General features: G+C 41.7%; 1 protein-coding gene across 4 annotated transcripts in view; it reads left to right on the plus strand.

The window, feature by feature from the left end:
• MERTK (MER proto-oncogene, tyrosine kinase) overlaps positions 1–16,697 on the plus strand; it is a 135,320-nt gene that overhangs the window by 99,376 nt on the left and 19,247 nt on the right. For all 4 annotated transcript variants that reach the window (XM_024241878.2, NM_001131516.1, XM_054545362.2 and 1 more), the window contains 7 exon segments: positions 525–678; positions 3,598–3,751; positions 7,637–7,722; positions 9,528–9,623; positions 10,350–10,430; positions 14,842–14,934; positions 16,409–16,527. In XM_024241878.2, coding sequence (XP_024097646.2) covers positions 525–678; positions 3,598–3,751; positions 7,637–7,722; positions 9,528–9,623; positions 10,350–10,430; positions 14,842–14,934; positions 16,409–16,527 — 783 coding nt within the window.

The following is a 16,697-nucleotide window of genomic DNA, read 5'->3' on the forward strand; positions in this document are numbered from 1 at the left end:
ATTGAGCAAGTTGTACATTTGTCACACTGAAAGAAAAAAAAAGTGTCACTGCCCTCTTCCAGGTAGATTTTAGTCAAAATTCTTATAATTTCAAGGAACAGGAGCCCGCTCGTGCTGGTTCAAGGGCAGGTGGCAGGTGGACAATGTCAAGGGACAGTGTGACTGGCATATTGTGCTGTGGGTGGTTCTGAGGATCGATGGCTCAAGGAGTCAGGCTTGCTCTGCCACCTGGGTGCATCTGCTACGTGCTCCCTCTCTTCCAGAAGCTTCTTTAGGACCACTCTAAGTGCCATGCCCTCATGGCCTTAGCTTGCCAACGCCCCCCAAAACTTGATGTTGCATCCTGTCCCTGCCTGACTTTTGATTCCATTGGCCATGGCCTGAGTGAGGAAGGAATGCTGTGGAAGTGTGGCTTCTGGCCTCGGACGTGGGCGGGATGGCTTCCCTCAGAAGGAACTGTAGATGCGCCTGCAGTTTGCCCAGACCTCAGTGTTTTCATTTCCTCTTTTCCTCTCTGTCTCCAGAAAGAGCTCTTGGAGGAAGTCGGCCAGAATGGCAGCCAAGCTCAGATCTCTGTTCAAGTCCACAATGCTACGTGCACAGTGAGGATTGCAGCCGTCACCAAAGGGGGAGTTGGGCCCTTCAGTGATCCAGTGAAAATATTTATCCCTGCACACGGTGAGAGCTATACCCAGTAAGGGCTGATAGGATGTGATGGTCCAGGCAGTGCACAGATTCCCAGAAAGTAACCTGGGGAATGGATGGCTGATTAAAGAATGAAAAATAAGGCTGGGCTTATCTCAACACTTCAGGAGGCAAAAGCAGGAGGAGTTTGAGACCAACCCGGGCAATGGGCAACATAGTGAGACCCTGTCTCTACAAAAAATATATGTATTTTTAAAATTTGCTGGGCATGGTGGATCATGCCTGTTGTCCCAGCTACTTGGGAGGCTGAGGTGGGAGAAGTGCTTGAACCCAGGAGGCAGAGATTGCAGTGAGTTACGATCACACCACTGTACTCTAGCTAGGTAACAGTGAGACCCTGTTTCAAAAAAAGAAAAAAAAAAAAAGGAGGGAAAAATAAGAATCAAAAATAATTTTTCCAATGATAAAGATATGATATGATAACATGCTTTACAGAACTGCTGATACCCATAGGTCCCTCCTATAGTTACTATTAATGGTAATGACTTACTTGGAAGATTAGTCTTTTCAGATGCCAACTTTGGCTTTACTTATTGAACTTAGTTGCAATGATGTATACTGTACATGACTGAATTTTAGACAGGCAATATAGCTAATCCTTAGCTGTCTACAATTGGGACAGTTTATTTGCTGTTGCTTGTTTTGCTGTGTTTGAAACAGTACTGCTTTGCCATGTTTTTACCCATTCAAGCCTTGGGTAACATGCTTTGTGCTTTGGTCTGCACGGAACATGAAATATTTCCTATGGAAGCCATCCTCAGACTGCCCTGGGCCCACTGAGCTAAATGCCCAGACATGCGTGTTGGCTTTTGCATGTTTCTGGAATGTCCTTTGGCACGGTGCCACTGTGGTACCCCAAGTGAACCAAGTGCTGTGCTCACTCCATAACCCAATGGAGCCACCTTTGTTTGACTCTCACCTGCCCTAGGTTGTTTAATGTTAAATGGCTGTCATAAAGTCCATGCATAGGCATCTAGATCAGTGTGCTTATACATTCAGTTTTTGCCAAACATGACCTTTGTACCCAATAGCAGACAGAACTTGTGAGCAGATGATTGAGTTCCCACCTGTCTGTTCCCAGTGACCCTGAAACTTGCTCTCCCTTTTGGTGCTGAAATGGAACCATATTACGTTCCTGCAGCCCATAGGCACAGTTTCTGGGAAACATTAGTAACTGGTGATGGGGAGGCAAGATGTGTCTACCTGGTAGAAATTCAACGACCCTGAGATTCTGGCTGGACGCGGTGACTCACGCCTGTAATTCCAACACTTTGGGAGGCCGAGGCAGGCAGATCACTTGAACTCAGGAGTTCAAGACCAGCCTAGCCAACATGGTGAAACCCCATCTCTATCTAAAATAACAACAACAACAAAAATTAGCAGGGTGTGGTGGCATGCGCCTGTGGTTCCAGCTACTTGGGAGGATAGCTTGAGCCCAGGAGGTGGAGGTTGCAGTGAGCCAAGATCATGCCATTGTACTCCTGCCTGGGTGACAGAATGAGACCCCCATCTCCAAAACAAAACAAAACAAGAACAAAGACAATGAAATTCTGATTCTAAAGGGACAGCTTTAAAAAAATCGGAGTTTAGGTGGGCGCAGTGGCTCATGCCTATAATCCTGGCACTTTCGGAGGCTGACGCGGGCGGATCACTTGAGGTCAGGAGTCCCAGACCAACCTGGCCAACGTGGTGAAGCCATGTTTGCTATGCAGGCAGTCCTTACCTTGCATGGCTCCAGTATGCACAAATTTCAATTACCACAGTTAAATAACACCCATTCCCCAAAAATATAGTTCAAATTTTAGTTACCATTCTATATTAACTATAACGGCATAAAGCATAAACTCGGGCTGCTGGCTCTTCAGGCCACCAATCACTGTAGAAATAACAGATGCACATCCTGTCATGACCAACGGCGTCATTTCTTTCAAAGTCTGTTGTGATTGGTCACTGCGCCTTTGTCATTCTTTTTGTGCCCACCTTGCGGAGACATGTGGCTGTGTTGCCTCCTTGTCTCCCAGGGACAAACCCACATGACATTTTACAAAAATGGATAATTGAAAGAGGGAGTTGGTGAACAAAGGTAAAAGTGCAGTAAAGAAATGCAAAGTGATAGTGTTCAACGTAAAATTTGAATTGAATGCAAGACTGTGCGAAGTTGATAACTGCCCCCGCTGATAAACTTTAGATGTGAACCAGCGGTCCTTAGTGAAGGTGAAGTTATGCACATACATCAAGAGGTTGTGACAAAAAGGTTGAAAATGTCCCAGAGAAAGTGACACTGTCAAAAAAACAACATTGAAGGAATACTGGGAGATATTTTACAACATTGAAAGAGCAAAAGCTAAAACATTAGCAGTCGATCCAAACTTAGGGAATGTGACAATTCTTCAAAACAGAGAAACTATATTTTCTCTGTATCATAAGTTACGTGACTAGAAGGCAAACTATTTAACCTGCTCTCGATCGTTTTTTACAAAGAAATGACACTTTAATTTTTCATGTTTCTAACATTTTAAACTACAGTAGAAGTAAATATTAGTTGTAATTTTTTTTATTTTCTTGTACATGCATAACGACTTGAGTTTTCTCATTGATTTTTAAATTACTATTTTTAATTAATAATTGAAAAATTGTATATACCTGTGGAGTACAATGTGACATTTTGATCTGTGTATATGTTGTGGAATGACTAAATCAAGCTAGTTTCCCATCAATTATTAAGATCTCTTTGCATGGTCTCAGCTTACACAAAGTGAGGCCTGCCTATATTTGCAGATTATAAAAGATTTAACTGAGTTCTGAAAGCTTTGACTATTTGTTCTTCCCTGTTACAAGCCAATGTTTCTCATATATTTCAAACTCATGACTGGTCTATTGGTATTTTACCAGGTTGGGTAGATTATGCCCCCTCTTCAACTCCGGCGCCTGGCAACGCAGATCCTGTGCTCATCATCTTTGGTTGCTTTTGTGGATTTATTTTGATTGGGTTGGTTTTATACATCTCCTTGGCCATCAGAAAAAGAGTCCAGGAGACAAAGTTTGGGTAAGTCTCCCAGCTAAAAATGTTTGCCCACTGATATTGACAAGGTTGTTATACCAAGTGATTATGCCTTTCCTGTTGGGCCAGCTGCTCACATTGCTCCCAGATGGCTGCCCTGCCTTATGCATACACTGGGCTCAGGCAGCTTCCTGACTTACACCATGGTCTACAGAAGCAGCTGCCAGCAAAAGCCAGCCCTGAAAAGGGTTCCTTTACGGAGAAGAGTATCAGTAGGCCTTTGCTACTCAAACTGGGTTGCTGTTAAGTGAGGATTTTTATTAGAAGCCTTAAAAATAGGCCGAGTGCAGTGGCTCACACCTGTAATCCCAGCACTTTGGGAGGCCGAGGCAGGCGGATCACTTGAGGTCAGGAGTTTGAGACCAGCCTGGCCAACATGGCAAAACATCGTCTCTACAGAAAATACAAAAATTAGCTGGACATGATGGCACACGCCTGTAATCCCAGCTACTTTAGAGGCTGAGGCACAGGAATTGCTTGAACCCAGGAGGGTTGTTGGCAGGTTGGAGTGGGACAGAATGAGTGAGGGGTGTATGGCTATACTTTGGAGGGGGCTGAGCCTCCCTCTTCCATTGCTCCACCTTCAGAATGCTACTAGAACATCCCACTTGCTCCAAGACTTGCCATAGGCGTGGGAAAGGCTTAAGATTGGCAGCCAGGCTACCCTTTATTTGTGTTCATCCCGGTCTTAGGGGTCAGTTACTTTAGTCTTTATAAGCCTATTCTTACAATTGTTATACCTTAGTATGTGAATTCTAAGAATGACTATTTTGAAGAAGTGGACAAAATCTGATCTAACTCTTGAACGTATAATTGACTAAAATACATCCCAGGATTTTGGTGTGACGTGGGCTCATCATAAAACAAGTACAGAGAACCTCTGCAGAAGCTGCGAGAGTAGCTCATTAATATGTATTAAAGGCCTGCTAGGCACTGGGTACTGCGGTAGCCTGGAATATAGTGGTGAACAAAATCCTGCCCTCATGGGGTTCACAGTTCCTGGGGAGTCAGGCAGTAGTCAAGCAGTCACAAAATAGATTAAAAATGGCAACTGTAATACATTCTATATAAAGGGGTAAGAATGTGTCAGAAAAATTTGGCTGCATTAAGAAAGTCAGGGAAGGCCTTCCTGCAGAAATGGCTGACACCAGAGCTAAGATCTGAAGAAAGAGCAGGTATTCGTTAGATGAGAGAGAAGAAGAGCATTCCAACCAGAAAGAGCAGCACATGGTCAGGGAAGGCCTTCGTGCAGAAGAGGCTGACACCAGAGCTAAGATGTGAAGAAAGAGCAGGTATTCATTAGATGAGAGAGAAGAAGAGCGTTCCAACCAGAAAGAGCAGCACATGCCACATTACCAAAAAGTGGGGCTGCTGAGTACAGCAAATATATTAACAAGATTACAATACTATTTCAAATATTTAGAAATAAAACTATTTCCAGGAACCATTAAACTCAGCAGAAGCTTAAAACAAATGAAAGACTTGTAACAGGTTGTTTTTATCTATGCCGAAGTCAGTTCCCATGGTACCTTACTACAAGATCTATTCATTTGTTCCTTTTGTAAAACCACTTTCCAGCTCATTTTTAAATGAAAATACTTTTATTTTTACTTATAAAAGTAACATTATATTTTTTAAAAATCAGATTATATAGAATAGTCAAAAGGAGAAAGTGAGGCCCATCTCAGGCCCATAGATGGTGTTGGTTGCTATTTTGGCATACATCTTTCCAAGTGCTTTCCTTTGTGTACATCAGTATTTCTTTCAAAACTGTGTTATCTCTTTAAAATAATCTATGTACCTAAGGTAAATTGAGATTAAATCTGTAATCTAGACTTTCTAATTCATAATACTTTCCCACGAATTAGTCTAAAACAGTGACTAAATGGATTATTAAAATAGACTTCATTTTTTATTTTTTAAATTAATTTATTTTTTTGAGGCAGGATCTTGCTCTGTCATCCAGGCTGGAGTGCAGTGGTACAGTCATGGCTCACTGCAGCCTCATCCTCCAGAACCCAAGTGATGATCCCATCTCAGCCTCCTGATTAGCTGGGACCACAGTCACATACCACCATGTCTGGCTAATTTTCTTTCTTTTTGTAGAGATGGGGCATCTCACTTTGTTGCCCTCACTGGTCTTGAACTCCTGGGCTCAAGTGATCCTCCTGCTTCAGCCTCCCAAGGTGCTGGGATTACAGGCATGAATCACCACACCCAGCCTTATTTTTTAGAACAGTTTTAATTTTACAGAAACATTGAGAAGATAGTACAGAGACTTCTCATATGCTCCATACTTAGTTTCCCCTGTTATTAACAGCTTACATTATTAGTGTCACACGTGTCCGTGTGAAGAGACCACCAACAGGCTTTGTGTGAGCAATAAAGCTTTTTAATCACCTGGGTGCAGGCGGGCTGAGTCGGAAAAAGGAGTCAGCAAAGGGTGGTGGAATTATCATTAGTTCCTTATAGGTTTGGGATAGGCGGTGGAGTTAGGACCAATTTTTTGCAGGCAGGGGGTGGATCTTGCAAAGTACTTTCTCAAGGGTGGGGAGAATATTACAAAGTACCTTCTTAAGGGCGGGGGAGAATATTACAAAGTACCTTCTTAAGGGTGGGGGAGAATATTACAAAGTACTTTCTCAAGGGTAGGGAGGGTGTATCGTACAAAGTACATTCACAAGGGTGGAGGAATATCACAAAGTACATTATCGCAAGGACAGGGAGGGTGTATTGTCACAAAGTCAATTGATCAGTTAGGGTGGGGCAGGAACAAATCACAATGGTGGAATGTCATCAGTTAAGGCAGGAACTGGCTATTTTCACTCCTTTTGTGGATCTTCGGTTGCTTCAGGCCATCTGGATGTGTACGTGCATGTCACAGGGGATATGATGGCTTAGCTTGGGCTCAGGGTCCTGAAAATTAGTACAATACATTTGTTACAGTTAATGAGCCAATACTGATACATTGTCATTAACTAACATCTCTCCTTTTTGAGATTTCCTTAATTTTCACCTAATGTCCCTTTTCTGTTCTGGGATCCTTCCAGGACGCCACATTTTACAGTCAGTCGTCACATCTCCTTAGGCTCCTCTTGGCTGTGGCCGTTTCTTAGACCTTCCTTGTCTTTGATGATCTTGCCAGTTTTCAGAAGTGTTAGTCGGGTGTTTTGTAGGATGCCCCTCTATTGCAATTTGTTTGATATTTTGCTGATAATGAGCCGGGGTTACGGGTGATTGAGAGGAGGAGCACAGAATTAAAGTGCCATTGTCATCACTTCTTATCAAGGGTGCGTATTAACATGATTTATCACTGTTGATGTTGACATTGATCACCTGGCTGAAGTAGTATTTGCTGGGTTTCTCTACCATAAAGTTATTTTTTCTCCCTTTCCCTACTGTTCTTTGGAAGCAAGTCACTACGCATAGCCCATACTGACAGCATGAGGGTTTAACTCCCTTCACCCCTTACTAGCTACATAAAATATTTGGAATTCTTCACCACAGGAGATTGGTGTCTTTCCTTCCATTCATTCATTCAATCATTTTCATAAGTATAGACTCATGGATATTCATTTTATACTCATAGTCTAGTATTACTTTAGTTTCTTGCTCAGACTGTTACAGCTTTGACCACTGGGAGTTTATCTGTTATTCTCTGTTCTTGATGGTACCTAGCTAGAGTAGTTTCAATATTGCCAAATAAGTCTAAAATAAAGCAAAGGAAAGAAACACGTTTCTTCTAGGGGGAAAGCTTTTGTTGTAGAAGAACCCATTGAAAAGGGGAAGCTCTGTAGCATCCTTGTGGAATCAGCGCCTGCCCCAGTAGCCCTGTTTTATAGTGAAGTATCCTTGTTTTCATTCACCCAGGAATGCATTCACAGAGGAGGATTCTGAATTAGTGGTGAATTATATAGCAAAGAAGTCCTTCTGTCGGCGAGCCATTGAACTTACCTGTAAGTTGACTTTCATTTCCCTTTTTGGCAAAAGTTAAAATAGTTGAGAAAAAAGAAGGAACAACAGACAGATTTCTAACAAAAGCCAAAGATGTCGAAGAAGAATGGATATTTTTAATGTACAAAATGTCTTTAAAAGCAGCAAGTAGATAGTCAGACATTGCCATGCACAGCTCTGCGGGCTAATTTACTGCAATCAGGAGCTTGACCTGGGGTTGGGTTAAAAGGACTCATAATGTCATGAAATGTAGCAGAAAAGAGGAATCTTCTAGGGTGACAGAAGATGGGTAGAGGTCAGGGATTTAAAGAAAACTTCTAACTAGCGAACATAATCTCAAGCCTCATTTCCTGTTTTCCTGGCAACCAACTCCGAGGATGATTTGCCAACATGCTTTATAGTAATTATGGTTTGAGCTTTGCTGAATCAGAGAGTGGAGGTTTCTGGTTTAAACAGTGGAAATAAACAGATACTAGTGTTCCCGAATAATTTCAGAAAAAGTATAGAAAGGACATGCAAATATTAACAAATTCATGCTTCTGGACGTTTGCCCCCAATAAAGAAAATACATTAGAATGACAGAATACAGGTTGCTATGAAATAGAAACTTGCTTGGTGTAGAATATTATTAATTTCTTTACCTTTCTAGTCTGTAAGTTTTGACTTTTAGATATCCTCAAATTTTTTTTTAATTTAAAATTTTAAAATTTGTCATTTAGACCACTTTCTTTCCTTTATTGGAGAACCACTGGATAAAGTTTTTTCTCTGAGAACTAATGTGTCCTAATTATCCACATTTTTTTTGTTCTTTCAAGAGCTTGTTCATGCCTTAACTGTGGTCCAGACTGAATCATTTGCCAAGAGTTGTTGAACTAGTCTCCTTCTGGTTAATTTCTCTTGTTGCCAACACGACCCATCTATTATATACCTTACTACATTATATATTTTATTATAGAAAATCTTTTTCTCCAATTCCTCAAAGTGCTCAATTTAGCCCTTGCTATGCTGTTATAATGAGGTTTCATATACAGTATGTAAAATAAGAGCTTATTCTCTAGATGTTTCCTGTGGTTTGTGAGACTCCGTCCATGGCATGGAAGAGTAGGGGAGGTGTGGTTCTTTTGTATACTGTAGTTAAGGGTATAATATTAATAGTAAAGAATTCACTAGAAAGTACCTATTGACTTATCTTCCTCATCCCTTTAAGTCAAAGGCAAACCACCCCTACATGAATCTGATTGCCAGCTGCTGCCACCACACAACAGAAAGAGAAATATGGTTCTGATTTTTGTAATTCTTCAGAATTAACCTTGCCCTGAAGGAGTCATTATACTTAGTTTAATCATCATAAAGTATGAAATTTTATTACTGGCATTTTGGGGAGAGAAATAAGATACAAAATGAAAAAAGGGGCCGGCCGCAGTGGTTCACGCCTGTAATCCCAGCACTTTGGGAGGCCGAGGTGGGCAGATCACTTGAGGTCAGGAGTTCATGACCAGCCTGGCCCACATGATAAAACCCATCTCTACTGAAAATACATAAATTAGCTGGGTGTGGTGGTGCATGCCTGCAGTCCCAGCTACTTGGAAGGCTGAGGCACAAGAATCTCTTGAACCCAGGAGGCAGAGGTTGCAGTGAGCCAAGATCATGCCATTGCACTCCAGCCTGGGCAACAGAGCTAGACTCTGGCTCAATAAATAAATAAATAAGGAATGTTTTATTATACAGGACTTTATTTCATTGTAATTACCAAGTGAAAGAAAACACGCTGACAATTTTTGTACATACTGTGTTACTCCTTTTTCAGTACGTAGCTTGGGAGTCAGTGAGGAACTACAAAATAAACTAGAAGATGTTGTGATTGACAGGAATCTTCTAATTCTTGGAAAAATTCTGGGCGAAGGTAAGCAATTTAAAGTAATTCTTTTAAAATGTGGGATAAGAAGGTAAGCAGTTTAGAATAATTCTTTAACATGTATTTATTAAATAAAATACCATCTTAGGACTCTGAGTTATACTATGGATAGTTACATTTTATTATTTAAAATGATAGACTATTAATTTTTGAAACTCAGATCTGGCAAATGAAAAGATTCTCTTCAATGCCTAGCACATACAGGTCCTTGAAAAATATTAATTTTCTTTCTTCATTGAAAAGCATGTAATTCATTGATTAGTTTCCTGTGTACTTCAAGTTTATTCCTCTAGTTCTTAAGTTCATTCTTCTTGGTACCTTTCTAATTAGGAACAAAAATGAAAATACGTATTTAACTTGTTAAGTTGTTCTTAGGATGAATGATAATGGTATTAAAAGTTTGTGCTTTAAAAACTTCAATAATATTTTTCATATTTTTCATGTTCTCTTCTAAGTGTCTTGGATTGGTTATAATGTTTAATAAAGTGATGAGCAAAGGTAGGCCCAAGCCACCCAAGCTCGTGACAAGCAGGAGACTAGAGTGTGGCGCATCGCCCTGGTTTGCGATGTGGGTGGCCTGGGCAGGCTCTGCCTGGCTGCCTGTGGGTGAATTGCTCTCATACCACATGAAACCAGCAGCTCTGGCACTGTAGCATTTCTGTGGTCAGGGGAGAGTTTGCACAGTGTCCATACAGGTGTTCTTTCACTTCACAGGAGAGTTTGGGTCTGTAATGGAAGGAAATCTTAAGCAGGAAGATGGGACCTCTCAGAAAGTGGCAGTGAAGACCATGAAGTGTGAGTTATCAGTGATGAATCCCATTCTTCTGGGGTGGGCAGTTGCTTCAGTATTGGGTGCTCCATGAGGCCATATGTCACAATCTCAGTTGCCAGTGGGCCAGAAGGCAATGTGGAACACTGGTCACCAAGGGGGACTTACTATAATGAGCTCTTCATGCATGCATTACATATTCTTTATACTCAAGGCAATAACATTTTTTATTTTTACTAACTCCTGCATGTCTATGCATACGTACTCTCTGTCTTGCTCTCTCTCGTTCTCTCACTGTCTCTCTCTCTCTCACTCTCATCTAGTAGAGCTAACAACTCCAAAGTAGAGCATCAATTGCTGAGGCAGGGGTGATCTGATGGCAACATCTGACCCCAGGGGTTGTTCTGGCCAACCTGTCTAGTGTGCTGGGGCCACTTCCTCATTTGAGGATGATTGCATGGCCCTGAGGAAGCTGTGGGCTGCCTGGCAAGTAAGTTCCCCAGAAAGAGGAGAAATATTTGGTCAAGGCATATGAAGAGTTGCTATCATAAGCTAGAACTTCCAAGCAAGCTGGGAAGAGAGCCAGCAGTGGGTCAGGGAGGGTCTTGTAAGTCATAGCCAAGAACCTGCTTTATCCTGCAAGGAGTAGAGCACTATTAAGAGTCTTAACCAGCCGGGCGCGGTGGCTCACGCCTGTAATCCCAGCACTTTGGGAGGCTGAGGCGGGCAGATCACAAGGTCAGGAGTTTGAGACCAGCCTGACCAACTTGGTGAAACCCCGTCTCCACTAAAAATACAAAAATTAGCCAGGCGTGGTGGCACACACCTGTAATCCTAGGTGACTGAGGCAGGAGAATCACTTGAACTCGGGAGGCGGAGGTTGCAGTGAGCCAAGATCACACCACTGCATTCCAGCCTGGGCAACAGAGTAAGACTCCGTCTCAAAACAAAAAAAAGAGTCTTAACCAAATGAAGAATAGAGCAGGTTAAATTCCAGAAAGTTCACTTTGATGTCAGTGTGGAGGAGAACAAATTACAGTGTTGACAAAAATAGTGGTAGATGCCAGTTAGGACACTCCAAAATCTATGCAGTCTAGGCCCTCTCAAATCTTTTTTTTTTTTTTTTAATTGAGATGGAGTCTCACTGGGTCACACAGGCTGGCGTGCAGTGGTGCCATCTTGGCTCACTGCAGCCTGCACCTCCTGGATTCAGGTGATTCTCCCACCTCAGTCTCCTGAGTAGCTGGGATTACAGGCGCCCACCAACATGCTTGGCTAAATTTTTGAATTTTTAGTAGAGAAGATGGGGTTTCTCCATGTTGGCCAGGCTGGTCTCGAACTCCTGACCTCAAATGATCCACCTGCCTTGGCCTCCCAAAATTCTGAGATTACAGGCGTGAGCCACCTCACCCGGCCTAAAATCTGTATAGGTAAGGAAACTGTAGTGACTTGCTGACTTGTCTAATTGAAATGGCTACAAAGGGGGCAGGTTGTGCTGGGTTTCTTCATTACCATAAGATGACCAGATTTCACTGGCAGAGCAAGGTAGCATTTCCTCTCCATGTCCTTCTTCCAGGAAGTGCATTTCTGGAGCTGGGGCCACACAGCTATATAAGTTTGATTCTATAGGTGTCTGGCTGGTCATGGCCTATCACTGGGGAACTTAGAAAATAGGTCGTGGTCATGTGGCATTTCACCCAGTCTTCATCATGAATCATGGATGGAGATTATTTGGTGCTCAGTTTGTCAATATTCTTGATGTTGCTTCCTTATTAACCCCTTGTACCTATTCAATACTATTTTTGATCAGGGAATAAAGTAAAATTGGATTCTTCCTAAAATTTAAATCCACTATTTACTGGACATTAAAGCATAAGTTAGATTATAAGCATGTACTGAGACTCTTAAATGAAAAGGCTGAAGTTTATTTATTTTTTTCTTTTTGAGACAGAGTATCGCTCTGTCGCCCAGGCTGGAGTGCAGTGGCATGAACTCAGCTCACTGCAACCTCTACCTCTGGGTTCAAGCAATTCTCCTGCCTCAGCCTCCCGAGTAGCTGGGATTACAGGCATGCACCGCCATGCCTGGCTAATTTTTGTATTTTTTTCTAGAGATGGGGTTTCACCATGTTGGCCAGGCTGGTCTTGAACTCTTGGCCTCAAGTAATCCTCCCACCTCGGCCTCCCAAAGTGCTGGGATTACAGCTGTGAGCTACCACGCCTGGCCTGGAGGCTGAAGCTTAATTCAGTTATAAAAAGGAACCACAATAACCAACAAGTCACATGAACCGGTACTTTTTAAGTAGACCATAATGACTAATATTTATGTGATACTCACTGTTAGCCAAAGGACATTGCAGTTATTCCTGTATTTCATCAGGACAACAGAAAGAGAAAATGAACATAACTAAAAAGGAGGTTCAGGAACTAGCCCCCAGAAACTAAAACACCCTGAAGTTAGAATACTCACTGGAGCTGAACCAAGCACTGAGCCATATTCTGCACTGTTCCTGCCTCTTGTATGATTTTATCTGAGCCTCACAGTGCATCTGTGGGGAGTCATTCCATAATCCCTATTAGGGATATAAGGCAGGTATATTAGGAGGCCTGGTGGGAGGAGCTGGGCCTGGAACCCACTTTTTCTCTGGCTTGACTCTGCAGTTATTTAATTTCATTAGGGTAACTTGCATAGGGATTACACCCCTGCTAATTGTCAAAGATTGAGAGAATAATCTCTAGCTTCAAAATCCCCAGGCTCAGCTACATTTACCTGCAGGTTGGACCCCTGGGGAAGAGTCTTCAGGCAGAGCCCTACCCCTCTATTCCCCCACCTGGTTGTTTGCAGCAAAAGGAATAGGTGAGGGCAAATTTTTGCAGATGTATAGATTTTTTTTTAATTAGAAAAATTTTTAAATTTTTCTAAATTTCCTTCAGTAGAAAGAAGATTAATATATATTAAGCCCATAGGATGGTATAGACACTGCATTAGATGCCCTCATGCATGATTTTAATCAATAGTTTTACCCTGTTAACGCAAATTCCCTAAGGCAAGCCGAACTTTTTGTTTTATTTGTTTGTTTTTAATTGTGGCAACATATACATAATATAAAATTTACCATCTTAACCATTTTAAGTGTACAATTCAGTGGTATTAAGAACCATATTCATAATGTTACACAACCATCACTACCATCCATCTCCAAAACTTTTCTTTCTTTTTTTTTTTTTTTTTGAGACGGAGTCTCCCTCTGTCGCCCAGGCTGGAGTGCGGTGGCACGATCTCGGCTCACTGCAAGCTCTGCCTCCCGGGTTCACGCCATTCTCTTGCCTCAGCCTCCCAAGTAGCTGGGACTACAGGTGCCCGCCACCACGCCTGGCTAATTTTTTGTATTTTTAGTAGAGACGGGATTTCACCTTGTTAGCCAGGATGGTCTCGATCTCCTGACCTCGTGATCCACCCACCTCGGCCTCCCAAAGTGCTGGGATTACAGGCGTGAGCCACCGCTCCCGGTCCCAAGACTTTTCATCTTGCAAAACTGAACCTCTACACCTACCGAACAATGACTCCCCACTACCCTCTCTCCCCAGCCCTGGCGAGCACTATTCTATTTTCTGTCTCTGGTTTTGACTCTCTAGGTACTTCATGTAGGTGGAATCATAGAGTATTCATCCTTTGGTGACAGGCTTATTTCACTTAGCGTAATACAGAATTTTAAATGTCTCTCTTAAGCCAATTTAATTCAAAAAACTTGGTATGACAATGCATCCAACTCACAAGGCGTGGTTGAGCAACCAGACTTGCAGGACATACACCAATAGAAACAGAGAGGTGTGGAGTTCTTTCTTTTTTTAAAAAAAGCAAATATAATTGCAACAGATCAGTTAGACTTGTTCTTTGTTTCGGTTTTGGGTTTTTTTTTTTGGAATTTTTTTCTTTACCATTAGACTTTAACTTTTTAGAGCAGTTTCAGGTTTGCAGAAAAATTGGGCAGAAAGTACAGAGAATGCCCATAGGTCCCCTCCTGACACACATAATTTCTCCTATTATTAATGTCTTTTATTAGTGAGCTGCATTTTTTGCAATTGATGAACCCGTACTGATACATTATTATTAACCAGAGTCCATATTTTACATTAGGGTTCACTCTTGGTGTTATATAGCTCTGTGGGTTTTGACAAATGTGTAGTGTCATGCATCCATCATTACAGTATCATACAGAATTATTTCTTGGCCCCAAAAGTCCCCTGTGCTTTGCCTGTTTGCCCCCCTCTTATCTCCCCTAGCCCTACTAGCCCCTGATAACCACTCATCTGTTTCCTGTCTGTATAGTTTCATCTCTTCGTGACCTGGGTTTTAGAGAACAGAATTGCTGTTGCCCACCCACTCCCCTTAATTGAGTAAATTATCCATGCTTAACCTTTTCTATTTCTCCTTTAGTGGACAACTTTTCGCAGCGGGAGATCGAGGAGTTTCTCAGTGAGGCAGCGTGCATGAAAGACTTCAGCCACCCAAATGTCATTCGACTTCTAGGTACTTCCGAGAAATGCGGGAGTGGGTGGCCAAGAGGGCTCTGCCGATCTGCTCTGTGCCAAAGGAAAAAATCTCTGGTGTAGATAAGTTTACACTTTGTATAACCCCAACATAACTTATAACATTGAGGTTTTCACCCAGACTTTTCTTCATAATGATGTTTTCTGAGGCTGATAGTGATAATGAGTTTGCATTTTCTGGACACTGTTGGGCTCAGGAATGATTTGAGTTTTCCACAGAATTCTAGGAGAGTGTGAATTAAATTGTCCTCAGTTACTCAAAGGCAAGACACAGAGGTGGTTGTGTTATAATTTTTATTAATTTAAGGTTATACATGAGTTATATAGCAGTGGGATAAAGCTGAAAAAGTAGACAAATTCTGTAGGTTTATCTTTGAGAAATAATTTATTAACCTGTTTGAAAGTACTGATTTCTTAACATCATGATACATTGATGATTTCATGGAATATGATTTAACAGTTCCATAGAACATGATTTAACGTAATTTGGCTTTGCAGCTCCATTAGCCAAAAATTACAAAAGAGGAGATTAAGTATGGAATGGATGCTGTGTAAGTGGCTCTGTCCCAAGAGAGAAGAGTAACCTGGAAATAATTGAATTTTCTGCTGACCTTGGTTTTTTGTTTTTGTTTTGCCATCCTGTGACTGGATACATGCTAAATTCTTTTGGGATCTTTCAAAGTTTTATATGATTGACACTGCAGAGAGATGTGAAAATCAATGTTTGTATACAGTATTATGTCAAATAAGCTACTGTTATTCATTCACTGCTATTGGCTTTAGCTGACTATGAGAACAATTGCACTTTGTGATCACACCACAGAGTGCAGGAGCTTTGCAAGCATGGGATCAGGTGACAGCCTCTGGCTCTCAGATTCCATGATAAATGATATTGTAGCTTCTCCTTTGCAAAACTGTTAAAATTTAGGGATGTGAATTTTACCTAAAGCCCTTCAAAGTTATTGTAATAGTTTAAGCATTTGCAGTGGACTTCTTCACATGATTAAATATCTATCACATGAAACTAGTTCGCCCTAGTTCAATACTAGTTCAGTATTGACTTCGAGGGTTGTAGCGTTAAGGAATCATAGCCATTGGGGACATTGTGTCTTTCATTTCCTAGGCCTCCTTATCTGAAACAAAAATCTTATGGGGTCACTACCCCTCAGACTCAGTCTAACAGAAATGCCTAGGTTTCTAGATGGCTGTACTTGTTACAGTTTAATTTGTGACAGACCTTATGCCCTCATTAATCTGAAAGGGGGAAAAAAATACCAATAGTGGACCCTGTGTGTGTTCCATTTTCTAGAACAGAGTGTGAGTTAGGCGCTCTTGGTTTTTTCAAACTGTTAACTTGGTAACACATGGCTTCAGTTTGTCCAGTGGTCCACCAGGGCTTTTCTGGTCACAGTAACAAGGGCTCTTTGTAATTGATGCTGTGTTTGTAATTTCAGGTGTATGTATAGAAATGAGCTCTCAAGGCATCCCAAAGCCCATGGTAATTTTACCCTTCATGAAATACGGGGACCTGCATACTTACTTACTTTATTCCCGATTGGAGACAGGACCAAAGGTAATGATCTCCTTGTGTTACCCCTGAACGCTTCTCAGGGCTTATGTGACTTAGCCAGGACAACCAAATCGTCTAATCTTGAAAGTGAAGCCAGGAAGGAGAGGACGTTGACTTTTGTTCAGTGCTCCCTGTGTGTCCAGGGTTGAAATGTGGGGTCTATCCTCACAGCA

This window comes from Pongo abelii, chromosome 12, assembly GCF_028885655.2.
Source record: "Pongo abelii isolate AG06213 chromosome 12, NHGRI_mPonAbe1-v2.0_pri, whole genome shotgun sequence".
Taxonomy (NCBI): domain Eukaryota; kingdom Metazoa; phylum Chordata; class Mammalia; order Primates; family Hominidae; genus Pongo; species Pongo abelii.